This window comes from Doryrhamphus excisus, chromosome 4 (genome assembly GCF_030265055.1).
Source record: "Doryrhamphus excisus isolate RoL2022-K1 chromosome 4, RoL_Dexc_1.0, whole genome shotgun sequence".
Lineage (NCBI taxonomy): Eukaryota > Metazoa > Chordata > Actinopteri > Syngnathiformes > Syngnathidae > Doryrhamphus > Doryrhamphus excisus.
The window spans coordinates 20886072-20908885 of NC_080469.1; the positions used below are offsets into that span (position 1 = coordinate 20886072).

General features: G+C 43.8%; 1 protein-coding gene across 6 annotated transcripts; it reads right to left on the reverse strand.

The window, feature by feature from the left end:
- mlxip (MLX interacting protein) lies at positions 1-22694 on the reverse strand. 6 transcript variants are annotated; one of them, XM_058070995.1, is made up of 17 exons: positions 22078-22693; positions 18755-18861; positions 18602-18684; positions 15797-15886; positions 15620-15661; positions 14256-14379; positions 13225-13317; positions 10488-10588; positions 9370-9883; positions 9247-9302; positions 9057-9150; positions 6419-6513; positions 6208-6309; positions 4804-4928; positions 4577-4700; positions 3055-3184; positions 1-647 (listed from the first exon to the last, which is right to left on the reverse strand). In XM_058070995.1, the coding sequence occupies exons 1-17, from the start codon at positions 22392-22394 to the stop codon at positions 520-522; spliced, it is 2325 nt and encodes a 774-aa protein (XP_057926978.1). In that variant the 5' UTR covers positions 22395-22693; the 3' UTR covers positions 1-519. The 6 variants fall into 6 exon arrangements, 5 of the variants coding, with proteins under 5 accessions (XP_057926978.1, XP_057926975.1, XP_057926976.1 ...); XM_058070992.1 differs by having other exon boundaries at positions 14256-14448; XM_058070993.1 differs by having other exon boundaries at positions 15779-15886.
- Between the last annotated feature and the right edge of the window lie 120 nt (positions 22695-22814).

The window sequence follows — 22814 nt, forward strand, 5'->3', positions numbered from 1 at the left end:
CCCTAACCCAAAACCATTCAAATAAAATGCTTGTTTCCCCTCAGTGTCAGTGTGGTGTTTTTGTACAATGCCAAAGCCTGTGGCATTGCGTGTACTGCTACTCCAATGTATACTGCTACTCCAACGTATCTCCAATGTATACTGCTACTCCAACGTATGTCCAACGTATGTCCAATGGGTACTGCTGTGTTTCAGTGAAGCTCCCTATGAGGGCTGTAGGTCACGTCGCTCAGCAGAACAAAGCTGAGCAAGCCAAATGTGAAGGACGGAAAAACAAAGCACAAACATTCTGCTGTAGAAAAAGCAAAAAGCCACACATCTCCAATCTAGTCGTGCAGAGCCCTGAAACAAGCGCCCTGCAATTCCCTTTTGATCGTATTGCTGCTGTTTGCATCCTGGCAGTAGTCATTGAAATATTGTTCACGGGAACAATACAACAAATAGAAGGCCTCCTGGGGGCACGAGGAAGACGTGGCAAGTCCTCCGTGGGGGTGATGATGAGGAGGACGAGGAGCTTCATCACCTGGCCTGAGGGGGAGGACTGGCGTCGGCACGCGTTATGGCTTGGAGGGCTTCTTCGGGCAAAAGTGACGGGTCGCTGAGGATGGACGTGCTGGTGCTCAGGTGGCAGAGGGTGCTGCGGACCACTGGAACGAGACACGTCCGAGTCCAGTCAACATTTGGGTAAAAAGCTAAGGACCCGTCGCTACTCTTCTGTTGGAAATATAACGAGGCTCATACATAAAATATAGATATTAAATATAAACAATATGTTCGCTTAAACTTGTCAAAGATCCTCTATACAACAGGAGCGCTTGGTTGGTTTAGGGACCTGCTGCAAAAACAGCAGTTAAGGTGAGGGGTTGTTGCAGCTCTACAGCAGCTCATAAAGTACTCAGCCCTGTTACTATGAGGAGGAGCTACCTCTGGGTTACCAAGCATGCCTTGCGGGTCTGACAATCCAATGGAAAAAGTCAATTTTTTTTACTTGCTGGATGATTTTTTGTGTTATATTATTTTATATTTCCATAGTTACAGCGTTGAAAGCCTTTTATAACGTTCTAAATACAATTTTGCCATCATTAGAGCCCTGTAGACATGAAATAGCAGCCCTATAGTCACCTTTACACTCATTCATTCATTCATTTTCTACCGCTTATGCTCACACCCTGTACACCCTGTACACCCTGGACTGGTGGCCAGCCAATCACAGGGCACATATAGACAAACAACCATTCACACTCACATTCATACCTATGGACAATTTGGAGTCGCCAATTAACCTAGCATGGATTCCAATCAAGTAAATAATACTTTGTGTTTTTTGTGACTTTGTCCATATATATATATATATATATATACAGTGAAGAAAATAAGTATTTGAACACCCTGCTATTTTGCTATTTCTCCCACTTAGAAATCATGGAGGGGTCTGAAATTTTCATCGTAGGTGCATGTCCACTGTGAGAGAGATAAACTAAAAAGAAAAATCCAGAAATCACAATGCATGATTTTTTAACAATTTATTTGTGTGATACAGCTGCAAATAAGTATTTGAACACCTGTGTATCATCTAGAATTCTGACCCTGAAAGACCTGTTAGTCTGCCCATTAGAAGTCCACCTGCACTCCATGTATCATCCTGAATCAGATGCACCTGTTTGAGGTCGTTAGCTGCATAAAGACACCTGTCCACCCCATACAATCAGTAAGACTTTAACTTGTAACATGGCGAAGACCAAAGAGCTGTCCAAAGACACCAGAGACAAAATTGTACACCTCCACAAGGCTGGAAAGGGCTACGGAGCAATTACCAAGCAGCTTGGTGAAAAAAGGTCCACTGTTGGAGCTATCATTAGAAAATGGAAGAAGCTAAACATGACGGTCAATCTCAATCGGAGTGGAGCCCCATGCAAGATATCACCTCGTGGGGTCTCAATGATTCTAAGAAAGGTGAGGAATCAGCCCAGAACTACACGACAGGACTTGGTCAATGACCTGAAAAGAGCTGGGACCACCGTTTCCAAGGTTACTGTAGGTAATACACTAAGACGTCATGATGTGAAATCATGCATGGCACGAAAGGTTCCCCTGCTTAAACCAGCACATGTCAAGGCCCGTCTTAAGTTTGCATATGACCATTTGGATGATACAGAGGAGTCATGGGAGAAAGTTTTATGGTCAGATGAGACCAAAATAGAACTTTTTGGTCATAATTCCAATAAGCGTGTTTGGAGGAAGAAGAATGAAGAGTACAATCCGAAGAACACCATCCCTACTGTGAAGCATGGGGGTGGTAGCATCATGCTTTGGGGGTGTTTTTCTGCACATGGGACAGGACGAGTGCACTGCATTAAAGAGAGGATGACTGGGGCCGTGTATTGTGAGATTTTGGGGAACAACCTCCTTCCCTCTGTCAGAGCATTGAAGATGGGTCGTGGCTGGGTCTTCCAACACGACAACGACCCGAAGCACACAGCCAGGAAAACCAAGGAGTGGCTCCGTAAGAAGCATATCAAGGTTCTAGCATGGCCCAGCCAGTCTCCAGACCTGAACCCAATCGAAAATCTTTGGAGGGAGCTCAAACTCCGTGTTTCTCAGCGACAGCCCAGAAACCTGACTGATCTAGAGAAGATCTGTGTGGAGGAGTGGGCCAAGATCCCTCCTGCAGTGTGTGCAAACCTGGTGAAAAACTACAGGAAACGTTTGACCTCTGTAATAGCAAACAAAGGCTACTGTACCAAATATTAACATTCATTTTCTCAGGTGTTCAAATACTTATTAGCAGCTGTATCACACAAATAAATTGTTAAAAAAATCATGCATTGTGATTTCTGGATTTTTCTTTTTAGTTTATCTCTCTCACAGTGGACATGCACCTACGATGAAAATTTCAGACCCCTCCATGATTTCTAAGTGGGAGAAATAGCAAAATAGCAGGGTGTTCAAATACTTATTTTCTTCACTGTATATATATTATGTATACATAAAAAGTGTGATAAATCTTGGAGAAATATGAATGAATATTGTGTGTGTGTGTGAGACCGTACTCACTGGGTCTGAGGGCAACGAGGGAGCAGTGTCGCTCCAGCCACTCCAGTGTGGTCTTGCCAAGCTCGCCTCGGCTCGTGGTGGACACCATCTTGTTGAAGGACTCGAAGAGAGGCTTGATGATGACGCTGAACTGAGGGAGCGTGATGTCAAGGCTCGACACGACAACGCCAAACTCAGACACTCTGGGCCCCGACTTGAGCTTTAAAAAACTCAGGTGAGTGTGTCTGCCATACCCAGTAGGGGGCAGTGTTACATCAACATTATACATTGACAAGGCCAAGTGGGCTGATGGGGCCTTCGAGGGATGCGTCGTCGAGCCTATTGGCGGCTAAAGTTCATTCATTCATTTTCTACCGCTTATCCTCACAAGGGTGGGGGGGGGATGCTGGAGCCTATCCCAGCTGTCTTCGAGCGAGAGGCAGGGTACACACCCTGGACTGGTGGCCAGCCAATCACAGGGCACATATAGACAAACAACCATTCACACTCACATTCATACCTATGGACAATTTGGAGTGGCCAATTAACCTAGCATGTTTTTGGAATGTGGGAGGAAACCGGAGTACCCGGAGAAAACCCACGCATGCACGGGGAGAACATGCAAACTCCATGACGGTAGAATTGAACTCGGGTCTTCTAGCTGTGAGGCCTGCGCGCTAACCACCACATGCATTCAAGATATTTCATGACACAGTTTTACATCAAAATGGCATCTGTTTATGCAATAGATTTCGGCTTCAGCAGGCTTTGCAGCAGCTGCTTATAAATGATTTGGGAGAACATGCAAACTCCACACAGAGATAGCTGAGGGTGGGATTGAACTCGGGTCTCCTAGCTAACCACTAGGCCGCCTAGCTAGCTAATGCATTCAAGATATGTCATGACACAGTTTTACATCAAAATGGCGTCTGTTTATACAATAGACTTAGGCCTCAGCAGGTTTGGCGCCAGCTGCTTATAAATTATTTGGGACAACATGCAAACTCCACACAGAGATGGCTGAGGGTGGGATTGAACTCGGGTCTTCTAGCTAGCTAATGCATTCAAGATATTTCATGACACAGTTTTACATCAAAATGGCGTCTGTTTATGCAATAGACTTAGGCCTCAGCAAGTTTAGCGCCAGCTGCTTATAAATTATTTGGGAGAACATGCAAACTCCACACAGAGATGACCGAGGGTGGGATTGATCTCAGGTCTCCTAGCTGTGAGGCCTGCGCGCTAACCACTCCTCCACCTAGCTAGCTAATGCATTCAAGATGGGATTGAACTCGGGTCTCCTAGCTAACCACTAGGCCACCTAGTTAGTTAATGCACTCAAGATATTTCATGACACAGTTTTACATCAAAATGGCGTCTGTTTATGCAATAGACTTAGGCCTCAGCAGGTTTGGCACCAGCTGCTTATAAATTATTTGGGAGAAGATTCAAACTCCACACAGAGATGGCCGAGGGTGGGATTGAACTCGGGTCTCCTAGCTAGCTAATGCATTCAAGATATTTCATGACTGAAAAAGGATACAATCCAGAACTTCCAGTTCTGCAGAGTACGCCGCTTGACATACTCATTGAACTTGTACTGTATGTGCTCAAAGTATTCCTGCGTTATCAGCGCCCCGCTCTCAGGTAGTTGGTCGTGACACAGGCTGCGACAGAAACAAAAAGGCAGGAGACAAGCGGTGACGCCACTGTGCGGGTGCCGGCGTGGGGGTGGGGGCATGACCTACCAAATGAGCGCCACGTCCGTACCTGATGGAGGCGTTGAGATCGGCAATCTCCTCCTGCAGCTTCCAAATTTCCATCTGCATCTCCTCCCTCTTCTGCTTGAGTTTTTCAATGTGCTCCACAGTCTTCTGGATTGTGACCGCATTCGTCTGTGGGAGTTTCGGAGACAAACACCGGCGCATGAAAGAACCGTTTCAAGCACACCAGACTCAAAGTGCGTTCACTGAGAAAAATGACGAGCACATCCGCATCCAGCAACCAGCATGTCCACGAGTGCATGACACCACATGACTTTCCTGAACAACTGGACTATTCAGGCTGTTGTGGTTATTTCTAGCAAGGGTGTCCAAAGTGCAGCCTGGAGGTCATTTGTGGCCCACGGCATATTCTAAAATATTCATTCATTTTCGACCGCTTTTCCTCACGAGGGTCGTGGGGGTGCTGGAGCCTATCCCAGTTGTCTTTAGGGTGAGAGGCGGGGTACACCCTGACCGGTTGCCAGCCAATCACAGGGCACATACAGACAAACAACCATTCACACTCACATTCATACCTATGGACAATTTGGAGTCACCAATTAACCTAGCATGTTTTTGGAATGTGGGAGGAAACCGGAGTACCCGGAGAAAACCCACGCATGCACGGGGAGAACATGCGAAATCCACACAGAGATGGCCGAGGGTGGAATTGGACCCAGGTCTCCTAGCTGTGAGGTCTGCGCGCTAACCACTCGACACCGTGCAGCCCATTCTAAAATATAATTTATATAAAAAAAAGCTTTGAAAAAAATGCAAACATTTATAGCAATATTGTGATATAGGACAAATCATGTTTAGTAGCATAAAGTGGTCATATTGAAGGAAAAAAATGCATTATTTAAAAAAAAGACAGTTGCAATTTCTGGGTTGCAGGAAAACTTACAATGTTATGGGAATGACGAATAAATATTATGAGCATGAAGTCATAATTACGAGAACGAAATAGTTGAAATAAAAAAAAAAGCAGAGAATAAAAGTTCCATTCTAACCAAAACAAAATGGCAATCTTACGAGCATAAAATCATAATATTATGAGCAAGAATAATGTCAATTCATCTTTCACCTCTGTGAACCACAGCTCCCCGGTTTCCGGCAGCACTCATACAGCCACAGACTGTGACGCCAAGAGTTTGATATCTTGCTATTCGCTTATGTTGCCATGGCTGTATACTGACTCATAACTCTTTCCAAGCTGCACACTGACTCCTCCAAGTACTTTGCATTCTATAGTATTGTCCCTTGAGTAGATACTGTGAGATACACTGAATGGCGACTGAGTGTGTAGGTTTTGTCACAATCCTTCTTACTGAGAAACAAACAAACAAACAAACAAACAGGCGTGAAGACAATAACAACAACAACGGGTGTTCAACTGCGACAACACACTCACAGGGGACTTGGAGTTGAGGGTGGGAACGAGGCTGCAGAGCGTTTTGTAGCGACAGTTCATTAAGCGTCTGTTTTGCTCGGCTTGGTGTGCTCTTCTCTGGCTCTGGAAATGACACACAAACACACACGCTGACGTTAAAATGTGCTGCAGTTGAGTAGCACTAGGCCAAACATGAATTTAGGGTACAAGTGTGTGTTTATTATTTTTTTACCTGAGGTATTGTACTGCTGCTGATCAGAGATTGTGGACTGGGAACTTGATCAAAAGAACAAGGTGAACTTTGACCTGACCCAGACTGACCCTGGACTGGAGAAGCAAAAAAAACAAAAAACAAATTACAATACAAGCATGTCCAAGGTGCGACACGTGGCTTATGCAAAAATGCAATTAAACAAAAAAATTAGAAATGCTACATATCGGCTTGGGCGGCACGGCGGTCTAGTGGTTAGCGCGCAGACCTCACAGCTAGGACACCAGGGTTCAATTCCACCCTCGGCTATCTCTGTGTGGAGTTTGCATGTTCTCCCCGTGCATGCGTGGGTTTTCTCCGGGTACTCCGGTTTCCTCCCACATTCCAAAAACATGCTAGGTTAATTGGCGACTCCAAATTGTCCATAGGTATGAATGTGAGTGTGAATGGTTGTTTGTCTATATGTGCCCTGTGATTGGCTGGCCACCAGTCGAGGGTGTACCCGGCCTCACGCCCCAAGACAGCTGGGATAGGCTCCAGCACCCCCGCGACCCATGTGAGGAAAAGTGGTAGAAAATGAACGAACGAACATATCGGCTTTTTACCAATATCAGATACAGTCGTCCCTCGCTGTTATGTGGTTGCCTACGGCCAAGTGTTAGTCAGAAAATATGCATATTTAAGTCAATCTACATATATTTGCCCAGATGAAGCACTTTCAAACATAAAATGGTTAAATGAACTAATATAAAAATACTGAATGTGAGCCTTTAAGACTTGTGGATGAACTTATTCATCATAAGAATAACATTACATCATTGAAAATTACATCATCATAGATAGACATAGACTTTCTTTATTGTCATTGCACAATAACACAGCAGTGAAATTGCCAACGAAATGTCGTTGCCTGGCTCCCGTGTAATAAAAAAATAAAAAATAAAAAATTAAAACATTAAAAAAATTAAAAAATTTAAATAAAAAATAAAAATGTGGAGAATAAATAGATTACATCAAATATGAACAATGTACAGCGTAAAGTAATTTGTACAAATAATTTAAATAATTTAGAATAAATAACAATAATTTAAAGTTTTGGTTATGCATGTGGGCAGGTAGAAGGGCTTATTTGGCATCAGCGACCAGGTGTCTGTAATTGTTGGGTGAGCCCACCACTGAAGCACTGGACTGGAACAACAGGCTGTGATTGTAAGTTTCCATGACCCGACAACATGTACAATGTACTCACAAAGTCAAAAACTGGTTTTCTCTAATCGAACTGCGAGGATATTCTGTTTAGTAATTGTGACTCCTACGCGGTGGAATTTCACTTATCACAGTCAGGTGGAACCAGACATTTCACCGCGATAAGGGATGGAGGAGGGATTACCGTACAGGTTGTTTTTTTCCGCTAAATGTATCTACAGGGCTCGGCTATTAAAAACATCAAAATGGCCCTCAGTGGAAAGAGTTTGAGTACGCTCTGCTTTGGTGTGGTTAGCCTTCCTCTTGTGTTAGCTTTCTGGTATCATCTCTTATGTTAATGGGTCGGTTTTGACCCATGTATTAAATCAGCTATAAAATACACTAAAAATAATAAGTTACCATCAAATTTGCTTCTCATCTCTTGGTTACCTTCTTAGGCTTTCTCATCCATGAAAATGTTGGTTTTAATACTTTTAGTGTGGGCATGTAGGCCTTTTTTTGTCACTATACCCCTCGATTTCAATTTCCAAAAACGGTCAAATGAACCTCAAAAGAATCATATTAATAAATTGAAGGTTCTTTTATTACCTGGCGATTACTGAGGGCTATAGAACATATCTCTTAAATCAATTAGTTTTATTTATTTCCACATTTTAGTACTAATCACTAAAGAAACATCTATGGTGTTCGGGTTAATTTTGACCTATACATATTAATGTCAAGAAAAGGTAAAAAAAAAGTTATTGTTTTCAGCAACAGAACTTTAGTATAAACTGAAATCAAAAAGCAGAACAGGCATTTTCCTTGGAAAAGGACAAGATGTTCATCCACGGTCATCGTTGCCGTGGTTTGAACATCAGCAGATGTAGGAGCTGCACCCATTTCTACCAAACATCCCTGATGGGACCAAGCTTGTCAGATCTCCCTCTGGTCACCAAACATTTGGTCCAGATCTTGGTTGACTGTACTTCTTGTTCAAATTGTAAATATGAAATCAGCCAGTCAAATGAGTGAATTCACCTCACATGTCTGGACATTGTTTTTCTGCTGGTATATTGGAAAAGCGGTCAAAATGAGAATCCCCTGAAGCTTACATGATGAGAAGAGGAGCTGGTTGCCATTGTATTGGCTAATTGTACACTTATGATTTCAGTTTTGGCTCAAAATATTGCTTTATAGTCATATTATTATAACCGGGTCGAAACCGACCCCAACAATACAGTGGTCATAATTTCAACCAGACCATTTTAAAATGTAGTAAAAATTATTTTTTGGTTTTATTTTGTTGAAATAAGAGTTTCCTGAGTTTCCTGAGTTTTCCTGAGTCAAAAAGCCTTGCTGCAATAAACAAATGTTATGTGATTCTTTGTATGCATTAAAATGTAAAACGGGTCGGTGCCGACCCTAACACAAGAGGAAGGTTAGGTGTCACAGAGTCAGAGGTAACCCTCACCGATACTGGATGGCGATTCCTGCTTTCGGTTGTCCGAGGGGGCGATGCGCTGGGAAGACTTCTGTGTTTGAGGTACGACGGGAATTCCACAGGCCTGAGGGGGATACATAAACAGAGTATGTCACCGCCTCCGGCACAGTTCCTTACACCGCACACCGTGTACTTAATTATGTGTCTGATGAGTACGTACCGCGATCATCACCGTTGGAGGCGGGGTCACGTCCGCTTTCATCGTTGGGATCATGGCTAGCGAGGATGAATAATGAAAAGTAAATAATAAAAATGTGAATGAAATGTGAAAGAAACTACATACCTGTGAAGTAAAGCTGCGGGGGGGTAGGTGGTTTGGCTGGGACGATTTTCTTTAATGGCCGTTTTTTGTGAGGGCTGGTCGGCTGTGGCCGCACAGGGACGGCGAACATCTGCTGGGGCTGCACGGCGGGGGCAGTGAGCTGATTCAAGGACAGCAGCCGCGATGGAGGAGGTGGGGTCTGGGTACATGTGGAGCTGGCGGCCGCCGCCGCCGCCGCCACCGCCGCCGCCGAGGAAGAGTGCGTGATGACGGAGGGCGCTAAGGCCACATCCAACGGCTCCGAGGGGGATGGTACCAGGGGTGGCGCCCCCACGTCCTGAATGGGAAGGCACTGAGACACCAGGGGACTGTGGGTGGAGACTGCGACGTGATTGCCCAACACCACCTGACCCGGATAAAGAGGCAGGTAGTTTTCCACAATGGCGCCATCACTGTCTCCACTAGTTTGACAGGTCAGGGGGGAGGGGATCGCCAAGGGGCTGACTGGGAGCTGCATGGATGACATTAACTGGACCTGGTGACAAAAACACATGAACTCTCTCATTGGTGGTTGGCCTTTTATTTATTACCTCTGCCAAGGCCACTTTTGTTGTCCTGACTAGAGGTTTTTATATACAGTATAAATCAGGATAGATTTTATGATAGGTAAGGAGTGGGAGTGAGTTCCCACTAAACTTTGGTAAGAATCCACCAACGCACACACACATGCACACACTCCAAAAGTATCACCATCAATTACTGTATAATGGGTAACCTTTATCGCAATTTCATCCAGTTTGAAATACTGGTAGATACTGGTTTTTCATATTTAGAATGTCGTAAACAGGTTTTCATTTGAGGGGAATTCACTTATGTCTGGGACCAATTTACCGTGATTTTTGCGCCATTTTGTCGATGACAACAATATTTCCACGACAAGTCGCGTGTGATAATTCAGTTTAGTATGATTACTATGTTACATGGATTGGCTTGGTGTGGCTACTTTAAGGAAGAGAAAAGCAAGACAGAAGATGGGGGCACAGACTCTTACACAATTCCTGCTGGTGGTGGTGGTAGTCGTGAAGGTGGGTGGTGGTTGTGGTGTGTTAAAGGCGCTGAGAGCCCCATTTTTTTTTTACCTGGGACGGGGACGGAGAGCTGCTGCTGGGCAGAGGGGGGGCTGACGGTGCGGTAGGGGAAACAGAGGGGAAGACGGGCTGACGGTAGCTGTGAAATAAGTCTGGAAACAAGAGGCTCTATGTTAGCAAGCGGTTAGTATAAAAATAAAAAATAAAAAAAAAAACACAATCACACTACTTTTTGGGTTAGATTAGGCCATCTACTGTGTAGCTGAGTTACTACAAAACGTGCGTGATTCCTATAAGTGTGCGCCATTAGTGTGTTTATAAATATACTAGCACCACATGACAAAGATCATCTCAAAGCCCTCCTCACAGAAAAATCGCTCGCTTCCCTTGTTGTAAACAGTTTGATTTAGATCAGGGGTCTCAAACATGCGGCCCGCGGGGACACTAGTTTGAGGCCCCCGCCTTGATATGAAAGTTTAATGTTAGTGCGGCCCGCGCAAGTTTGATATGGATGCTGTATGGTATCATGTACCCAGAAAAAAATATTACGTTTGATTAATGTTCATGTTAAAGGTTAACTGTTAATAGTTATCCTCCCTATCCGTGTGGAAGTGGTAAGTTTTTGGCTATTTAAGTTTAAAGGAAATAACTTGAAGGCTACCGTTTAGGTCGCTGGCTCTCTAGTTTGCGAGTTAGCATGTGTCTCAAGACCCTGCAGTTGCGCAATATGTTGTAAATAAAAAGAGCATAAATGTGACTATAGTCGTGTTTTGTCATGTCTACAGGGCTCTAATAATGCTTTGTTCATTTTAATCTGAAAAAAATAATTTGTCTACCCACCAACTATATGTGGTTTCTTAAGTTTTTATTATTTGCCATTTTATTACTATTATTATATTTATTTATTACTGATTGATTGATTTTCTTTATTCTTGATTTGTTTATTTATTTTTCATCTCATTTTGGGCAGAAAAATAAAAATTAAGATATTTGAGAACAGTGGAATGTTTTATCAGAGCTTTTATTGTAGAAAATCGGAACCAAAGCACTGAAAAAGTTTGTATATTTTTCTGTTTTTAATAAATGCTTTTTTTTTTTTTGGAAAACCTGATGCGGCCCAGCCTTGCCCAGACTCTAGCTCCAGTGGCCCCCAGGTAAATTGAATTAGAGACCCCTGATTTAGATTCTGATTGGAATACGATAAATCAGTTATTTATTTGTTTATTTAAAAAAATTAATTTCATTTAGACAAGGTTAAACCGTGTTCCTGTTAATGACATACGTTACTTCAAGATATTGCTATTTTGATTTGAGAATGGCTTTTAGAGCCTAAAGAACTGGTATTGGATGTTTTGATATTTCAGTACTGATGCGCACATGGAGAACACGTAGAGAGGTGCATGTGGCCCTCAGGTTGAAGGCCACACACCTAGCGGTTTCTGCTCGAGTCTGCCGTAGGATCTTGGCTGTGTGGACGGGTTTCAGGGGCTGGGCAACAAAAGAGAGAGCGACTGGCAGCATGTGTGGCGAGGGAATTGTGTGGCTGTTTGGGTCCGACAGTGAAGAGGACGACTTTATAGTGATTTTAGTTCCCAGGAGGAGGGTGAAGACAGCGTTGAATGACTTTTCTGGTAGGCTACTGTTTAAGCAGCCGTGTGACACACACTGTTCGGCAACATTTATTTATTCATTCATTCATTTTCTACCGCTTTTTCCTCACGAGGGTCGCGGGGCTGTCTTTGGGCAGCAAAGGCGGGGTACACCCTGGACTGGTGGCCAGCCAATCACAGGGCACATATAGACAAACAACCATTCACACTCACATTCATACCTATGGACAATTTGGAGTCGCCGATTAACCTAGCATGTTTTTGGAATGTGGGAGGAAACCGGAGTACCCGGAGAAAACCCACGCATGCACGGGGAGAACATGCAAACTCCACACAGAGATGGCCGAGGGTGGAAATGAACCCTGGTCTCCTAGCTGTGAGGTCTGCACGCTAACCACTCGACCGCCGTGCCATCCAACATTTATTTAATTAAAAGTAAAAGAAAAATCTTTGTGTACGAAATGTCCCATGTTACGACATGGACACTGGTCGCACAGTGGGGGAGTGGGTAGCATGTAGGCCACACAGTCAGGAGATCTGGGAAGACCTGGGTTTGAATCTCTGTTTGGGCATCTCCGCGTGGAGTTTGCATGTTCTCCTTGTGCGTGTGTACATTCCAAAAACATGCTAGGTTAAATGGCGACACCAAATTGTCCATAAGTATGAATGTGAGTGTGAATGGTTGTTTGTCTATATGTGCCCTGTGATTGGCTGGCCAACAGTCCAGACATCATTACATATTATTATATTTTTATATCTTTATATTATTATATATTTTAGCTTTCAAATATAGTGGGTGTGGCTTATATAGCCAAAATTGTGAGATTACAAGAGTGCTCATAACTATGATCAACAGGGCTGAACAGTTATAATGAAGGTAGCAGCATATATGATGGATGCCAATCTAGAGACTGGAACACCTACTACAGGGAGCAGCGGGAGAAACAAGTCAGAAAAAGACAAAAATAATTAAATACATAATTAAATAAACAAGAATAGCTGAGTGCATAATAACCACAGCAAGCACCAAGTCAGTTTACGTCCATGACGCCATAATTCAAGTCATGTACGCCGTAACGGGTACCGTGCTGTGTTGCATGCTGACATTCTCGCTAAATTGAATCCTCGGGCACTGTACTGCCCCCCCTCCCCCGAATCCCTGTTGTTTTTAAGAGTACCTTGTAGTGGGTCAGAAGAGTCCTCCATAAAGTCGAGGTTGGGCTGTAAGGGGTTGAGTCTTGGTTGGATCATGTCTGCATTCCCTGCATACGCTGCAAAAAGATTTAGGTTCATTGAACAGGAGCCTCCCTTCTTGCCCCCCCCCCCCAATTCATTTATCTGGGCTTAAATCAATACCAACATGACACACACTACCTGTACATTGTTACTTACAGTACTATGCAAAAGACTGAATGATGTGTCCCTAGAGCTTGTTTATGAGCACCAATGTTTGTCAAAAAAACAGGCTTCACAACATATCGTAAAATAAAGACTGGGGCTATACCAACAAGGGAGATGTAGGTTTTATCATTGTTTTTTCTTAATCAAATAGGCTAACCTTGCATGATGTTGCTGTTACAATGTCAATGTAATGTTGGCACATTAGCCACGTTTACATGAGGAGATTTTCCTCTTTCCGAATGATGTCCCAAAAACAGTGTATACATGGAAAGGAATATTCCAATCTCCTGTCTACATGCACCACTATAATCAAACAGAATAGTCAATGGGGCATGCGCAGTAAAACGTAAACAACATCACGTGATTCATCAAAGATGGCGGACGAGAGTGTGATTACCGCGGTTGTTGGGACAGTTGCTACGCTTTTTTTTTAAAGCAGCAACTTGAACGTTCAGTTCTTTTAAAGTTTGTATCAAAAACAAACTTTCCGCTGTAGTCCAGTGACGACTGCTTGCCGCCATTTTTAAAACCTGTGAGACGTCTGTGTGTTATGTCACAGCTGAGCATGCACTGAAAGAACGCACCCTGGCAACTTTCCGATTGAGCGGGTACAAGATACCTCAATCGGATTGGAGAAATGAATATTAAACCCCTGTGAATCCGATTATATATTCATTCGGATTGGTACTTTTTTTTGGGAATGAGATGTATAAAAAAGGAGCAAATAACCTGAATGGAATTGGAATATTTGGGTCCATGTAAACGTGGCTATTGTTTTGGCATAAAATACATCAAATGAAATCCCTACTGGGCTCTTTGGGGCTGGGCCACGCCGTGGGCTGGTGGAAGGTGCTGAACAACGTGTCTGAAACCTCCGAAATCAGAACCTCCATGTCAAAGAGGCTCTCCAGGTCCACTTCGCTCTCTTCATCCTGATAAAGGGAGACACGGTGCATGGCTGGAGGGACTTCCCCAAACAGCGATAACTGCTCCTTGGGCCCCTTTAGGCATTAGAAATGCAACCACCAAGCTGGTTAATGACACAAGCATGCAGAGCTGAGTGAGGTGTGTAGGCCTGTCACGATAATTGCTTCTTGCCGATTAACAATATGATCTACATTTCAATTGGAGTCACTTTTAGGAACACTGTGTGTGGAGTACGCAGTTTCAGTTTAATAAGGTTTTGCATAAATTTGTACGTGTACGGAAGCAGCAAAATGCAGTTGAAACAAAATAACAATACGCAAACGGGCTGAATAAAGTATTTCACATCGTTTCCCCCTGCTTATTTAACATGTTTGCAGCACACTTCAATTGACTGTAGTCCTTGTGTCATGACCCTTTAAGTAACCACACTGTTGCTGGTTGCTCGCTACCAACGCCGTTCACTCGCTAGCAACCTGCCCCTCACTGAGACAAAGACACTGAATGACTGACAGGAGGGTTTCACGCCGTTCATTCCGCTATAAAACCAACGCACCCATGTGTGGAGACGGATGCACAGAGGTCCGGCAAAAGTATCGTTCTTAGTTGTCGTGCGGTTGATTGACTTATTATCGTAAGAGGCCTACAGGTGTGCAATTACGAAACGTGCGCTTGCTGTGAAAAACGGAATTCAAATTAAGGATGGGTGGAATCATAAATTATAATGAAATTATAGTTTTCAGTTAGCAATTTTAACAAACATATGTGCACTGGGATTGGCTGGCCACCAGTCCAGGGTGTAGGGCGAGAGGTGGGGTACAATCACAGCCAATCACAGGGCACATATAGACAACCAACCATTCACACTCACATTCATACCTATGGACAATTTGGAGTGGCCAATTAACCTCGCATGTTTTTGGAATGTGGGAGGAAACACACGCATGCACGGGGAGAACATGCAAACTCCACACAGAGATGGCCGAGGGTGGGATTGAACTCGGGTCTCCTAGCTGTGAGATCTGCGCGCTAACCACTCGAACACCGTGCAGCCCTCATACAGGTTTTATGATGACCTAATCACTTTATATTATTTCCTACGAGGAAAAAATCTTTGTTTATCTTTCTGACTCACAAAAAAATTGATTCCAACGCCCTTCCATAGTTTGAATTGACAAATGCGTTGATGCTTTGGTGCACTTAGGTGAGGTTGACATGTGGCATGCGTGATTTTTAGTCTGTGCAAACCTTGAGCAGACTTGACAGGTCGTCATCCTTGTGCTTCTGCAACTGAAAGACAAGTTGGTGAACACGACGTTACGATGGCACTGACTGAATGCTTTGCCCAATCAAGCAAAACAAAACCACCGAAAATTTTTAAAAAAGTGTGACTTGTATGACGTGTACATTTAACGAAATCTCAACTCTTTTCTTGAAGTACGTCCTCCACTTGTGATACTCTCTGATGACAATCTCGATTCTTCTCCTCCAGCATTTGCCCTCTGTGGTGATCATCTGCGGTGGAGGGAGGGGGGGGGGGTGATGTTATTGTTATTTATTTATCAAAGAGGACAAGGCCTTACGAACATGTATACTGCACAACACAGCAGCAACAGAACCAATGTTGTAATAGCGATAAGGAACAAATTGCTTGGCAGGCGTTTAGCTGATGAGTTCATTTCAAACAATGCAATGGCAAGTGGAACGCGCACACCGACAAGCTGAGTCATGCAAACAGTATTTTAAAGCGCATGCAGAGGTAGATACTTCAAATACAGCAACTCCTAAACTATATTGAGGGTTGCTTACAGCCACAGCTGTGCATGCCAATGTTTTTTGATCCAGTGCTAATTAGACCTTATATATACAGTGAAGAAAATAAGTATTTGAACACCCTGCTATTTTGCTATTTCTCCCACTTAGAAATCATGGAGGGGTCTGAAATTTTCATCGTAGGTGCATGTCCACTGTGAGAGAGATAAACTAAAAAGAAAAATCCAGAAATCACAATGCATGATTTTTTTAACAATTTATTTGTGTGATACAGCTGCTAATAAGTATTTGAACACCTGAGAAAATGAATGTTAATATTTGGTACAGTAGCCTTTGTTTGCTATTACAGAGGTCAAACGTTTCCTGTAGTTTTTCACCAGGTTTGCACACACTGCAGGAGGGATCTTGGCCCACTCCTCCACACAGATCTTCTCTAGATCAGTCAGGTTTCTGGGCTGTCGCTGAGAAACACGGAGTTTGAGCTCCCTCCAAAGATTTTCGATTGGGTTCAGGTCTGGAGACTGGCTGGGCCATGCTAGAACCTTGATATGCTTCTTACGGAGCCACTCCTTGGTTTTCCTGGCTGTGTGCTTCGGGTCGTTGTCGTGTTGGAAGACCCAGCCACGACCCATCTTCAATGCTCTGACAGAGGGAAGGAGGTTGTTCCCCAAAATCTCACAATACACGGCCCCAGTCATCCTCTCTTTAATGCAGTGCACTCGTCCTGTCCCATGTGCAGAAAAACACCCCCAAAGCATGATGCTACCACCCCCATGCTTCACAGTAGGGATGGTGTTCTTCGGATTGTACTCTTCATTCTTCTTCCTCCAAACACGCTTATTGGAATTATGACCAAAAAGTTCTATTTTGGTCTCATCTGACCATAAAACTTTTCTCCCATGACTCCTCTGTATCATCCAAATGGTCATATGCAAACTTAAGACGGGCCTTGACATGTGCTGGTTTAAGCAGGGGAACCTTTCGTGCCATGCATGATTTCACATCATGACGTCTTAGTGTATTACCTACAGTAACCTTGGAAACGGTGGTCCCAGCTCTTTTCAGGTCATTGACCAAGTCCTGTCGTGTAGTTCTGGGCTGATTCCTCACCTTTCTTAGAATCATTGAGACCCCACGAGGTGATATCTTGCATGGGGCTCCACTCCGATTGAGATTGACCGTCATGTTTAGCTTCTTCCATTTTCTAATGATAGCTCCAACAGTGGACCTTTTTTCACCAAGCTGCTTGGTAATTGCTCCGTAGCCCTTTCCAGCCTTGTGGAGGTGTACAATTTTGTCTCTGGTGTCTTTGGACAGCTCTTTGGTCTTCGCCATGTTACAAGTTAAAGTCTTACTGATTGTATGGGGTGGACAGGTGTCTTTATGCAGCTAACGACCTCAAACAGGTGCATCTGATTCAGGATGATACATGGAGTGCAGGTGGACTTCTAATGGGCAGACTAACAGGTCTTTCAGGGTCAGAATTCTAGATGATACACAGGTGTTCAAATACTTATTTGCAGCTGTATCACACAAATAAATTGTTAAAAAAATCATGCATTGTGATTTCTGGATTTTTCTTTTTAGTTTATCTCTCTCACAGTGGACATGCACCTACGATGAAAATTTCAGACCCCTCCATGATTTCTAAGTGGGAGAAATAGCAAAATAGCAGGGTGTTCAAATACTTATTTTCTTCACTGTATATATATTTATATTTATTTAATAATATATTTATTTAATAATACCTAATATATATTTATCTGGCAACTACAAGGAGACTCAGGGGTTATTTGAACAAAATGTCAATATTTTCTTACGTCGCACTTGTGTACTCCCTGTGTGTGTGTGTGTGTTAGAGGTCTACATGGAGCGGCTGGCCCCACGGCTGGCCGGACTCCTCGGCCACAGCTATGGAAAACTCTAGACTTTTTGCTTTCCGCGATAGTTCTTCACTAATGTCTTAGTGCATTGAATTATGGTTTAGAAATTTGTGTAGATAATAAAAATCACTGAATGTCTTAACATTTCACCATTAAATATAACATTCAACAGTGCAACATGCGTAGAACTTTTGCACAAGCCACTGCTGCAGAAGACACTTGAGGTGCACCTTCTGGAATTGTAAAAATGATCTTTAATATTGATAGCCTCATTTGTTTCTTGTCCATAATCCTTCCTTATATCATCTTTTTCACACAATTTATACTATCTTGAGCTGAAAAGAGGTCATTTAATTCGTAATTTAATTTAATGACAGCTGTGGCTGTCGTGCCACGGCTGTGGGGCGGGGCGGCCAAGGAAAAGCACAGCCGTGTAGACCTCTAGTGTGTGTCATGGCCCCCATGTGTGGCAACGCAGGGTCAGATATCCCCCATACACGTCGAGATCTTACTCCTTCATGGTCACCACATGATGATGACATGGACAGTCAGATGTTATTTTCCAAATGTTCACCTCTGTACTACGATGCTCCAGGTCTACATTTCCATGGAGAGGAGTCACAAAGTGGCAAACTGGATTCTTTCTTCTCTCCACATCTGCGAATGGGGGGAAAAAAAAGTCACTTTGGTCCCCCACTTGATAAATAAAACAGAGCTTGTGTCTTACACTGCATGTACCAGGCCCTCCAGATGGCGTTGTTGAGGCGGATCTTGTCTCTCCAAAGCAGCTTCAGACCCTTGAAGTTTTTCCATTTGGGGGACACCAGCTCGCCGCTGAGAAAAATGACCAGACAGTCATATTGGGAAGACGACAGACACACCCAGCACTTTAACATAGAAGGAGAATGTAGCGAAGGCCTGAAAAATGTCATTTTGAAGACAGACAAACAGATAACAGCCTGCAAAAACGTAACCTCCTTGGCCGAGGTAACAACAAAAGTTATGTTTATTTTATCTCAGAGCTGCAGGTAGAGAATGTGCAAAGCAGGAAGTGGACGATAAACTTGAATCAAAAGAGACAGGGGTGGTGTGGGAGAGGGAATTGCTGCCCAAGACATGGTTTTCGGCATTATGATCACTTAACAGAAAATCACAAGGAATCACAAATGACTTGAGAATTCTCACCGAAATTACTAAGATGGTGGAAAAGTGATTGCGGGACAAAGTGTCTGCAGATATAAGCAAGGCTTAAGAGGGAAAACCTGATTGTATCATGATTTTATTTTCCTTTTCTGCCTGCGTGGGTGATTTTTGTTTTCCTGCAGACTCAACAACACCAACCAAGTTGTAACCGCCCAGTTTCCTTCCAGTGCTGCCCTTTTCCTGCCTGATTTCTTTCCCTATAGATTGCATTTTGAACTCTCTCCTGCCGACATGACAAATAATACCTTTTCAAATATGCACTACAACAACAGCAGTCCTGGTAGTTAGAGGCTTGCAGTAGTGGTGGTAGTGCTTCCCTGCTCTATTATTAGCCCTGCCAGCGATTCCAAGTCGGCGGTGCCATTTCCAAAAAGTCAGAGGGAATCCTCTTCTTGTTGTGACACTGCTGCTGTAAATAGAAAGCCTCGTCGTGTCTGCCGCTAACTAACTCCATGAAGACAGCAGCATTCAGTGACTGTACACGCAGTAAACAGTTAGAAATATGTGCAAATATGAAAAGAAATCTCATGTGTTGTGAGGGAGCCAAGAAAAAAATAGAGGCAACATTTGTGTCATGATGACAGAATTCAATGTACAACAAAAATTGGTATGTTTTATTTACTATAAAATGTGGAACACAAATATAAATATATTTACAAACACAAATTACAATAAAAAAATAACATAAAATACAAATATCGTTCCAAAGCATGAAATATTTGTGTAAATTCTGTCATCAACTATCATTCATTCATTCATTTTCTACCGCTTTTTCCTCACAAGGGTCACAGGGGGTGCTGGAGCCTATCCCAGCTGTCTTCGGGCGAGAGGCGGGGTACACCCTGGACTGGTCGCCAGCCAATCACAGGGCACATATAGACAAACAACCATTCACACTCACATTCATACCTATGGACAATTTGGAGTGGCCAATTAACCTAGCATGTTTTTGGAATGTGGGAGGAAACCAGAGTACCCGGAGAGGAGAACATGCAAACTCCACACAGAGACGGCCGGGGGTGGAATTGAACCCTGGTCTCCTAGCTGTGAGGTCTGCGCGCTAACCACTTGACCACCGTGCCGCCCTTAAATTGTTCATCAGATTATCAATGCAGGACGATGCGCCTGACGCCAGTCACTCAGAGCACCAATGCATTTCCCGACGGATTTCATCTCACAGCAGAGGTCATGACTTCCTCAATCCCCTGACCAGCACCTCGCCCCACAACTCTGCGAGTGAACTGTTGCGAGTGAACACGCCCGGGGCCTGCTGGCCCTGCGCTATCAAAGTGCGTCATCCGTCTGCTTTCAAACAATTAGGGCCACATTTCCAGTTTGATCAGGCTTGTTGTGTTGTGTTGCTTGGCTTCCGCCTTAAGTCTTGCATGTTCATTCAACGTGACGACTAGGAACAAGGAACTTGTTGTATTCAATTAAGGGCCGTGATGTAAAGTCCCCGGAGAGTACTTAGCCGGAAAGGGAAAGTTTCAAATGAAAGCAGTAATTCACAACTTTGTTTCGTTGGCCTTTTGTGCCATTCAGGACACGGCCACAACATTAGGTACATATGTCTGTTAGGGGTGTAACATTACACGTATTCGTACTTCCCCACAATGTACACAGTAAGTGAGGGACAGGAAGCATGCCACGCGTCACGCATCTACTCGTAACAATCACAGTGTAGCCCAGCCTTTCAGTGATGCCTAAGGATAGTGCCAAGGAGAAACCCTCTTCCGTTGTTCACATCTCCTGTTCGGGAACACTTTTCACTTTCCCGGTGAATCACGCAAACTGACAAAGTGGATAAGACAAAAGCAGTATGCAATGTACAACAATTTATGCTACAGTTCAGCCAATAAGAACCTGTCATTTGCTAAAAATAAATGAATAATTCCCACATTCATTATTAATGAGCTACATAATAAGATGTTACACGCTTTTGAGTATAATTAGAGCCCTGTATACATGAAATAACACCCCTACAGTCACCTACACACTCCTGTTACTCTTTGTTTACACCACATTGAGCAACATCAACGCAGGCTACTGGATCACTACAAGGACACAAGAGACGGCCACCGCTAAAAGCATATTATGCTAGCAAGCTCACAAGTTAGCCTCCAATGTATTTATTGTAAACTTAAAAGGATTTCAAACGGAGTCGGAAAGAAGGACGAAATAAGAAGCCAACAAACGTATCACTTCTGCCGCTCCGGTTTGACCACTTCCACACAGAATGAGAGGAGAACGTATTTTCATTATGTCATGGCTGACTCCATGCAGTGTCAAGATAATGTAATGTAAGGTAACGTCTAGTGACCAGAATACTACACAGGACTTGTTTACCAACATTTGCTGACCAAGAATAGGCCATTTCAACCATAAGACAGCAATCATTTATTCATTACATTTTGAAATTTTTTTGGCAGATGAGTATTGATTGTAATGATAAAAACAAAAAATTGACCTTATTCATCCACTTATCAGTTCACGCGCTATTTACTGTTACAAATGATCTAGTATTTCCCTCCCCATTAGAAAATGTTGACGTTTAAAGATATGAATAAACTATCAGTCATTGCTGACACCTGGAGAAGGGTTGGGCTTGAGTAAACTCCATTTCTTCCTGCTCCTTTTCAGACATGATGAATGGGTTTAACTGTAAACATATTACACATGATGGAAAGAAATAAAGCCATTGTCATTACTCTCAGGTCTAGTGTACACTGTACACTCACTATAAGAGTGCTCACCTCTGTTGTGTGAACATTTATGCCGCCTGCATAACACTAAATGACAACTCTGTTGTCCATTAGAGGATTGTATGGGTCATTAAATGTGACGTACCTGTATGCAAGTGTCATGCACTCAAAGAGCTTGGTGAGGGATGCGTCAATGGAGATGTGGGACGTGCTGGCCTTGCCAAAGTGGTAAGTCTGACAGGTCTGCTTGTTGACAGTGTCGAAGTCGTAGCCTTTCTTTGGGGGGTGCTCGCTGTGCGGCGACGACACCATGAAGTGCCCGCTGTGGATGATCTGCGACTCCAGCCCGTTCTCGGTCCTCCGCAGACCCAGGCTCGCCTCCTCCGCGTCCGAGTCGTCATCCTGCTCTTGCTTTACGCCCGGCGGCGTGCGATGGTGCAGCTGCCTTGCGCCGAGCTCCATCGAAGCCGTGATGACGCTTCTTTGCACCGCGAACAAATAGCTAACGTTAGCCGGCCAGCTAGTTAGCTAGCTAGCTAGCCCAGGGACCCGTCATGAGGCTGGCCGACGACTACGTGGCTATTCGTTCAAAGACTTAGGTTGTCGCCCATTTAACCATTTAACCCATTTCTTTAGACCGCCAGCTCGTCGGTAATACTAACTCGGAACGTCTCGGTGTCTTTATGGACAGTTGACAACAGACCAGCTGACACAACTGCCTAAAAAATGGGGCGGGCTCTCTGGAGCTTGAAGCAGGAAGTGCTCCTGTACCAATGTTTCTGATTGGTTGGGAGCCGAGTCCCACCCACTTCGGTATGTCATATAAATACAGCCCAGGTCGCTTTGTAGGTCAAGAGTCACTGAGCGAAGGTTGGTAGGGCG